At 34.8% G+C, this 10,180-nt stretch overlaps 1 protein-coding gene across 1 annotated transcript in view; it reads left to right on the top strand.

The window, feature by feature from the left end:
* Positions 1-7,684, top strand: part of LOC137239864 (uncharacterized) — a 54,403-nt gene extending 46,719 nt beyond the window's left edge. Inside the window, exons 6-7 of the mRNA XM_067765611.1 lie at positions 926-1,085; positions 7,487-7,684. Of these exons, the coding sequence (XP_067621712.1) occupies positions 926-1,085; positions 7,487-7,545 (219 nt within the window). The 3' untranslated portion in view covers positions 7,546-7,684. The remainder of the gene's footprint in view (positions 1-925; positions 1,086-7,486) is intronic.
* The last annotated feature ends 2,496 nt before the right edge of the window (positions 7,685-10,180 follow it).

Raw genomic sequence — 10,180 nt, forward strand, 5'->3', positions numbered from 1 at the left:
CATTTATGTATGAAGCAGCCACACATACACATAACCGCAGCTTGAAGAAAAGATATTCTTTCACATACACATCACGTTATCATTAGCTAAGAGCAGAAGTTATTACTAACACATCCACACACATATAACTAAATAACCAAGTATGAGATACAACTGCTTCAGAAGGCATGTTCGTGAAAAGTCTTGACCTTATGAGGAGTAGGTGAACGAGGCTAAGTGTCAGTTAGTTGGATTTAATCACGTTATTAATGAATTATAATTGTGCATTACTACTCCAAAAGTGGTACAAAAAAGCCCATTTTACAATACTGAATATTGCAGTTATTTATTCGACAGTTCAGCGATTAGAACGTTAGCAGAAGATGTATAATTATCAGTAATTTCCCAAAATTCGTTACAATATTAAGTCTTAATATGAAAATCAGAGCTTGAATCACTGTACAACATGCCTTAACCGTTTCCAAGTCACAAGGAGTGGGACTGAAAAAATTGTTGATTTGATTTATAAGGACCACCCTTATATACAATAAACGTGCACATGTATATATTTTATGGACCAAAATTGTTATAAAATGATATTGTGTAAATTAATCCCCAGCAGCATTAATACATCGGTAAGAAATTGTGTGATTTTTTAAGTGTAACATGAAAAGTCATAGTCCGTTCATGATAACTGTATTTCACTATTGTATTTCAAATATAACGTACGTTTGCCATGTTTAATACATACATATTTTCATGTAAATCTTATTTTTGTATATGTCTAATACTCAAAACCTGCATACTTTTCCCATTTCTGCTGCACTCAACTTACTTCCAGTTCTTTTTCTATAATCCATTCAATTATTTACCTACATTTGTTCTGTGTTATTGTTGTAAAATAAAAATTTTAAATCAAAAAACAAAATCCAATTCACATCGGCAGGAGCGTGGCGCACAACTTTTCTTACGATATGCCGAACGTTGGGGTATGGAGGCGTTACGTGGTATACTAGAAGTATCAGCAATGGAACCAGGACGACATTGTAGGCAATTCCATTGCCCATGTCAATATATAAAAGAACATTTGCAGTGTAAACCGCGAGGCAAGTTGAAATGTTTTAGATTCTTTTATTGGGTAATGGCTTCAGAACGCTATGCTTAGTGTTTGTATATATGTATGTATGTATGTAATATCACAATGGCTTTAGTGGTACACCATTCAAATCATATATAACAATATACTTAAGAAAATATGTGAGGCTCTTTTTTCAGCATTACTTTTAGTCAAAATTTAAAAACAAACTAATCACGATACAACAAAACAAGGTAATATCACTTTAACTTATTTGACATAAACTGTGTTAGTTGTCAGAGATATTGTCAAATTTTGGAAAAGCTTTGCCGCGTAGGCAAAGTTATAGTTTTGAAATGGGTATATTTGTCTGGAGTATTTACAGAGTTGTTAAAAGGTGTGAACTGATTCAAACACAACTAAAATGCTTCATAAACTTTGACCTCTTAAATGGGAAAACAATTCTGCAAAACATTGATAAACAATTTCTTTTGCTCCCTACAACATTTCTGGCATTGTCACTACGCCTTCCTTTTGCTCTGGGTACAACATATACTTTACTTTTTTGCTTATTAGGAGGAAGGATATTCGTGGAACAACCGACAATCACGATATCACCTCATATGTTTTTCTTGCCCTGCCCTTGGAAGTGTGTCGAAACTTGGTTATATAGCTCAAGTAGTTAATATTGTCAGCCTTTTCAACTTAACTCTATTTTTTCAAGAGGCATCTGCCCATGGGAACCAACGTCGCAGCATTTTGTTTCTTTTAGAATATCAGTAAAATCAGAGTATCTGTGTTACCAAACTTTGGCTTATCAATCACTTCGTAGCGGTAGCGTCATTTGCTATGAAAAGCCACCACTACTTCGCAAGACGGTCAAATGAGGGGAATGCTCTCAGCCACTCAACTATATGGCTTGTTATAGCAATGGCTTAAAATCCAATAGTGGAAAAGAAATAGATGTATGTTTGCGTTAGGTCAAGTTCGGAACAACCGCTATATTGAACCGATAACAAACAAGCAAGATATGTACATATTTTCGGGCAGATACAGTTCTTGTATGTTTTTGAACAGGCGATGCTTTCAATACCTGTCTGTAGTAGCTTACTGAACGTCAAAAAATTGACTAAGATATTGAAAGAAAGAGACAAGTAGATCAGCAAATAAAAATATCGTTTGTTTTAAGGATACGGTAGCACTGTTTCAAAAGGGAATGCGAAAACACAGTTCATGTCAAATGGTGGTAATGGTGAACAGAAGAAGAAAAGGAATCAGGGGGTAATTCCCTAACTGTGAAAAACTGGAAAATGTACACTCATTGAAAACTCATTTGCACACACAATTTACACTTTAAATTTTCATGCGATTCTGTAAGTTATGGTGCACATTGTTTTGCTGAATGAGCGCTGAATGTAAAAGTTTTATGTCAGTGAGAAAATATTCATCAAACGCCACGAAAACAAAAAAGTCATTCTGCAACAGTGCGTATGAGTTTTGAATGTCACAATAGTGTATACTGGCTGTCCCGAAAACTTACGAAGTTTTTATCAGTGAGTTTTTTGTTCACAGTTTTGCTTTACAGAATCAGAATTTCAAAGTTTACACAATTTCTTGTGTACACTTTAAAACTCACAGTTAGCGAATAAGGCGCCAGCTCTCTATATTTGTATCATAAAACCAAATCAACATACAGTGACGGACAGAAGTCTACAGCACCTACTTTCTTAGTTTAGAAAAGATAAAAACATTGCAAAAAAATTTGTACATGCAGTTATGTTTTAACACTTTTTTTAATCGTTTTACCCAAAACAAATACGTCCTTAAAGATGAAGCAAATAAATTATGGTGGAAAAACATAATATTAGTGGTGACAAAGTGTACATACAGCACCAGTTACCTAGCTTGCATTCTAATATGCTGTGTTGTATATTGTTAGGATCTATCGAATGCATTCAACTATCGATAGTTAGTTACTGGATGGTTTTAACTATCGAATGAATTTTTCCATTCATTCATTTGATCTGCTCTTTAGCTAGCCCGAGGCCAGTACCGATGTTTTTTGTAGTACATTTACTATACAAAGGAACAATTTCTGGATTGTTTTGTTTACCACCCGGGGTTGCTAAAGTAAAAACCTATATAAAACAAAATGTTGAATGTGACTAAAATGGGGTAAATTTAGCTTCAATTATTTACATGCAATATGTCAGTACTCCCCCAAACCTTTTGGGAGATTTTATGCCGCTACAACAACAACAACAGGACAGAAGATTAGTGAAAATGAATTTTTATCTGTATTGTTCAACAACATAATTTTGTTTGAAAAGTCCTTCTCAAACATCCACTATTGGAAATGTCTTCGAGAGGTACTGTTATAGAAGTGCTCTCTGTACTTACTGCAGTACTTGACGAGAGAGAAGTTGAACTATCTTCCTCTTCAGAAATTGCAGGCGCTATTTCTCCTGAAGTTACATTTCTTTATTCTGAGGAAGACGGATCGTTACGGCGTAGATGGTCATTTAAGTTTTATGTGTTTCCAGAATATTAAAATTTTTATTTTTTTTGCATATATTGCCATTTTTGGAGAAAAACTCTCAATTCATACCAAAAATTAGTTATTCGAAAAATTAGTAATGAACGAATTTCAAATGACTATCGAATGAAAGAAAATGAGTGAACTATCGAATAACTCGATAGTTTTCATTCGATAGTTCCCAACACTAGTGTTGTACTAACCGTGAAGTACTGCTTACCTAGCTTATTCCTTTTTTCATGTTTGTTGCTTTGCTAATATTGATTTGAGTTGTAGTTAGATCAGTTAGGCCCGGTTGTTTAGTAGTTGTTTAAGCCAAGCATAAATTAAGTTTGCTTAAACTCTGGTCAAAATTAAACTACTGAACAGTTTCTCAGTCACAGTTTAAGGCCGCCTTTGGGGTAGGCTTTTTTGTACGGCAACACTGTTTTTTTTATTATCTAGATAATTTGTAGATACAGCAACAGCTGGATTTTGTTTACCCAACGAACATGGAACAAATATGTCTCTAGCCTTGAGAAATATATATCTAGTTCCGGAGCTGATGTTGGATCATCATGCTCTAATTATTCTTAAACCAGATAATTATAAAGTTGATATCCATCTTCATTCTCCAATTACTATCCAACCTTTGAGAAATTTTGTACAATGTATAGTTCTCGAGTTGACTTCCAACGTCATTCTGAAATTATTTTCCGACCTTTCAGAGATTTTGAGAAAGGCACAAATTCAAATGCGGATCCAACACAAGTTTATATCCTACTTTGGAAAAAAAATCTTCCCAAGGTGGTACCACCAAAGCCAACAGCTGTTTATTGTGGGAAATAAACCCTGTCAGAGCGGCCGCTTAAGCTCTGCTTAAACTTAAGTTAAAATAGACTGGAAAACTGCCGAATATGTTTAAGCGTAGTTTAGCTGACAAACTGTGTTGAACTTGTACTAAAAAACCGGGCCTTAAACATCTACAATGCCTCGACAAAAGAAATATGGGTTGACGTAAGAAATTTGGCGGACAAGCCCAGAAAAGAAAAAAGTTATGGAATGAAATTGCAAAATAGTAAACATGAATCGAGCAACAGTATAGGCAATTGTAAAAAACTTTGGGAATAGTCGCTCTGCCGAAAAGAAGCAGCGCATTGGCCGTCCTAGCAAACTATCTCGCCGAGACATCATCTTACTTTTGAAAATGCAAAAGTTTCTGCTCCAAAATGAGCCGACGATGTGGCAAACTCAACAGACAATTGTGACCATCCAAGAAGAGTTCAAAGAGCGCTGCACATGAATAGCTTTAATAGCAGAACACCACGCAAAAAGGCTCTTATTTCTGAAAAAAAAAAACGTAAACTTCGCTTGGAAATCACGAAAGCAATCATCTTTGTTTACCGTTGAGTCATAGTTCAATATTTTCGGTAGCAATGGAAGAAAATAAAAGTATTGCACTTGATTATCAACTGTGAAGCCTCCACCATGGCAGTGTTATAGTTTGGAGAGCTGTGGCGGCACCTGGAGTTGGTAGAATTACATTTATTAAGGGCAATATAGATAATTTTAGATACAAGCCTTTATTGCAAGATATGTTCAAACCATCGCTGGCTGAATTGGAGCTCTGTGCAGGTTGGATCTTTTTAATGGATGACGAGCCAAAGCATACGGTATTGCTTCTCTACTATGCTCGAAGACAATTTGATGCACCAAGCCAGGTTTCTGGCGATAAAAAGAAGGAACAGTATAGCACCTGCAGAGTTAACAAATTTAGTGGCCTCAATGCCACAAAGGCTTCGAACTCTTATAGACGCAAAGGGTGGAACGACTTAATAGTAAAAAAAACAATATTTATAAGTGAAGCTAAAACGGGTTACTTGGGTAGTGTATGTAGACTTTCGTCAACGTTGTTTTTATGTGTGTTTCTCATAACTTTGCTATTTGATGATAATTAAATAATATTTTTAGTTTATTATGAAAAGAAGATCGTTTAAAATAAAAGTGTATAATCTCATTTTTCAGATAAATTGTTAGTCTTTCAATGCAGCGGAAATAGTGGGTGTATGTTGAATTTTGTCCGCCACTGTACATATTTAGCTAGATTGATATTGCCATATATGTAGATATACATGTACTATATACAGTTATATACAAAATAATTTCACAATACTAAAATATATCATAATTAACAAAACAAAAAGTCATCGAATCATCTCTTTCCTTGCTCTTTCAGTTATTTTCTTTCTTTTTCTGGGTTTTCCGCTTTAATTTGTTTTTGTTTTTCTCTTACATTATTTGAAATGCAGTTGTTATAAATAGCATAGGCCAAGTAGTTTGGACCAGTTTCCCACTATACATGTATTGAAATGAAATACGAAATTTTAATGCACTGCAAATAATTTTAATGCCTATTTCAATATATAAATATATGGTAAAGCACAATTTCTTACGGATGGACACAAAATACCTAATTTTAAGAAACATTTTCAATCTATGTACACATAAATTTTTATGTATAACTTGTGATAAGAATCTACACTGAGAGCAATTTCTATACTTTATTGCGGCCTTGTTGTTTTTACATGTATATACATCTACATTTGCGCGTAAAAAACCCCTATCATCACTTAGATAATATCTAGAAGACCCGTCTAGTGGCAGTGGTTAAATAATTCGCTACAAAACGGGGTGTACTGAGTAGCGGATACACACACCTCTGTTCGTGATAGTAGCTGTGTTTTTTTTATATCTATAGATTTTTACGCTTAAACTTTATATGGACTGCTAAGCCTCAAACTTTAAATACTTCTCTGAAATTGCTGCCCATAAAATTAGTACTACTAAATTTTAATACGCATTATACTCAGATGTAACTGAAATACGTGTCTATGTTTCACCTCTACACTAATTCTATGTATCACCTCTACAAATGGTGTGTGTCCACTATTCACCGCAACCAATTCAGCCATATGTTATACACTATGGCCACCAGAGCTGTGTGTCTCCGATTTTAGGCACACCCTGTTCTGTAGCTATTTATTTAACCACTCACACGTATTCTTATTCTCTTTAGTTTAGTAGTCGCGGAGCATTTGGCATAGTAACATCCATTTGTGCGTCGCTCGCAATGTTGACGAATGTTGTCCATATGTATATTAGGAGTACATATTTTGTAAATAAAACTATGTATTAGGTGATGTATATTCTGCAAAAAAAATTAACCTTAGGATAAACCATTGTTTTATTGATTAGAATTGGCAAACTTGAAAAAAAAATAATAAGCGATTTTGTCTTGTCGCTTGCTAAGGAGCGAATAAACAACACAAAACGATGCATCAAATGATGAACGCAATCATCGTGCTTTCACTAACACATCTGCATTTTCAAAATTGCCGATGGCTGGTATACACACAATTTTCGGTCACAGAAGTGGCGAATAGCATAGAGATAAAATATAGAGATACATTTCAGTTGCAACTGAGTATAATGCATAATATAATTCAGCAGTTTTAATTGTCTGCACAATAATTTCATAAGTGTAGATAAAGTTATGCACTTAGCAGTCCATATAAAGTTTAAGTGTATATGTATATACATGTAAAAAAACACAGCTTATAATACGCTTGCTCAAATAAATTGTATCTGTAAATTTACGCAACACATTTTAACATCACAATATGTAAAAAGCTTTTGAAATTTCGAAATTTTCAGCTTTTGTAATTTACTTACTTATCTTTTACTTAAACACCAAACTATAACAATTAAACAAATCATTTTATGATTTCAAACATGCACTTTTTCAAAAACTTTAATATATTTTTCTTCAGTGTATCTAGTTTTATTAAGCAACAAATATTCAATAAAGCATAAAATTTTATTAACAAAAATATTATTTTGTTGTTTTATTTCCGTAGGATATCCTTGCAGTTGTATTCCTTATGCCTCGGATCCTATTCTACGAGTTCGCTTTTGAGTGTCCCACCCTGTACATCTAACATAACATTAATACGATCAAATCATTTACGTTGATAGTTAAATAACTTAGTCTAAGCCCATATGTTAATACTAAAAATGTTACTGAAGATATCGTAATCAATGTTACTAACCGTAAACTTGAAGGATCAATATTATTAATTGTTTAAAAAGTTGCACTTATTACACTGCAATTGTTTTTCTAAGAACTTTTATGTTGGAAGCTTCAAAAACTTTGATATATGCGCAGGTAAGTATGCAACTATGATTACCACCATGGAACAGTACTCGTAGCACTAGACTTGTCAAAAGACTTAGGCTTAGTCAATTCTTTCTCCAAGTCTATAAAAGTGGACTGCAAATTATCTGTGTGGTGGGAAGGCATCGGTGCAGTTCGTGAGGGTAACATCAAAACCCAGCAGATATAAACAAGTGATATCGCAGGGCGATTTCCTATCTCCAATTTGCTTTAACTTTACATATCGAAGCTACCTTCCGCACCAGAAGGAATTACCATTGTTCCCTAAGACGATGACTACGCGATAATGGTAGCAGCGCAAGAACAAGGATTCCATTGATGAGCTATGGTTTAAAATATTTTCCATCTCCCTAGTATTTCACATCGCAAGATCTAGCAATCTAATCATTGGTGAACCGTTTAATAAAGAGCACAAACCCAACGTTGACCATATTGAACATCCACATCGATGGCATTACGCTTCCGACTGTCCTACACTCAAAAATACTATATGTAACATTCGATCGGGACCTCCGTTTTGGTGAGCTTGCAAACGCAATTGTACCTAAATTCCAGAGCTATAGTAAATTCCTCATGTCCTTTCCGGCGGCAGACGGGGCAAAGAAAAAGAAACGAGCCTAATGAAACACTTACTTACTTAATTGGCGCGAAATTTTATTTCGGTGTTTGCATTCTTAAGAGAAAATTATATATAACACAACGAGTAATTTTTAAACGGTTTTATTTAGCTTGACTTGACTTGGCTGGCTGGCCGGTACGAACTTTGCAATTGAAATTTAAGTAACTTCCTGATAAGCTACAAGCACGGAACTTGGAATATAGTTAAGAACCCGATGATAACGCAATAATAAGAAAGAAACTCCGATAGGTAGCGCATGGATCGAAATATTTCAAAAAATCGTATTTGTGGTCCGATTTGGTTCGTATTTGGAAAACATAATACATGCAAGAATAAAAAGCGACTTATGAAAAAAATAGCCGCTAGGTGGCGCAACGATCGAGATATTCACAAAAATTGTATTTGTGGTCCGATTTGGTTCGTATTTGGAAAACATAATACATTCAAGAATAGAAAGCGACCTATGAAAAAATCGCCACTAGGTGGCGCAAGGATCGAGTTATTCAAAAAAATTTTATTTGTGGTCCGATTTGACTCATATTTGGAAGACATAATACATACTAGAATAGAAAGAGACCTATGAAAAAAAATCGCCGCTAGTTGGCGCAATGATCGAGATATTCAAAAAAATTTTATTTGTGGTCCGATTTGGTCCATATCATATTTGGAACCAATAATATATACATGAATAGAAAGCGACCTATGTTGTCCGATTTGGCTCATATTTGGAATAATCCGGTAGAAGTGACATCAAAATATTTTGGAGTTCGAGGAGGGACAAGCATACGTGCCCAGAGTCGAGTAAAGTATTTGAAAGGATTATGTATTGTATTGAGGACTTCTATTGATAGTCATATATAAGACCAACTGAACCTTAATAAGGTTATGCTACGCCTGAGATTTTTAGAAATTTGATGCGCCCAACGCTTTTATTTAATTGTATGATCAACGCCCTAGATTGATGAGGAGTGTGATGACTAGTACCTAGGACCTACCTAATTATTTTCTAGCTTTTAGTATTATTATTACTTCATGTAAGTATTGTTTTCAATAAAACCGGTTAACTTAAATAATTTTTTTCGAATTATTTTTTTCTGGTGTGAACCGAAATTCCTCTCATATAAAAGCATTCATTCGCTTTGGTGAATGACAGAAAACCTGAATGCTTTCTGAAATGTTTGGTATAATATAGTGTTGACTGTGAATATGAGTGACTGCGACGCAAAGTGTCACGGCACCATACATAATCTGTCTCTTAATGTTGACATAACTACGCGCCTTTGGACACCCCGTTCTACGTTTTTATAAAATTTTCGATAAATTCCATATAATGCACTACATATTTCATACTAAATTTGTTCTAAAAAATTTAACATCATAGCAACCTATATCTGAAATTCCATCGCATCACGTCACGTTGTTGTTGTTGTTGTAGCAATGCTCGCCCCACCTAATAGCCGCGACCGATCACAAATTGTCATCAATACCCTCTAACGGGAGTCCAAGGAAACTTGCCGTTTCAACAGGGGTGGACCATAAGGAAAGGGGTGTTAGAGGCGTTGGTTCCACATTACAATTGAAGAGATGGTTGGTGTCATGTGGGGACACATTGCAAGCGGGGCATACATTTTGTATGTCAGGGTTGTTTCTGGATAGCTAAGAGTTTAACCTGTTACAGTATCCAGAACGAAGTTGAGCAAAAGTGACACGCGTTTCCCTGGGGAGTATGCGTTCCTCTTCCGCAAGTTTTGGATAATT

Source organism: Eurosta solidaginis, chromosome 2 (genome assembly GCF_040869045.1).
Source record: "Eurosta solidaginis isolate ZX-2024a chromosome 2, ASM4086904v1, whole genome shotgun sequence".
NCBI classification, from domain to species: Eukaryota; Metazoa; Arthropoda; class Insecta; order Diptera; family Tephritidae; genus Eurosta; species Eurosta solidaginis.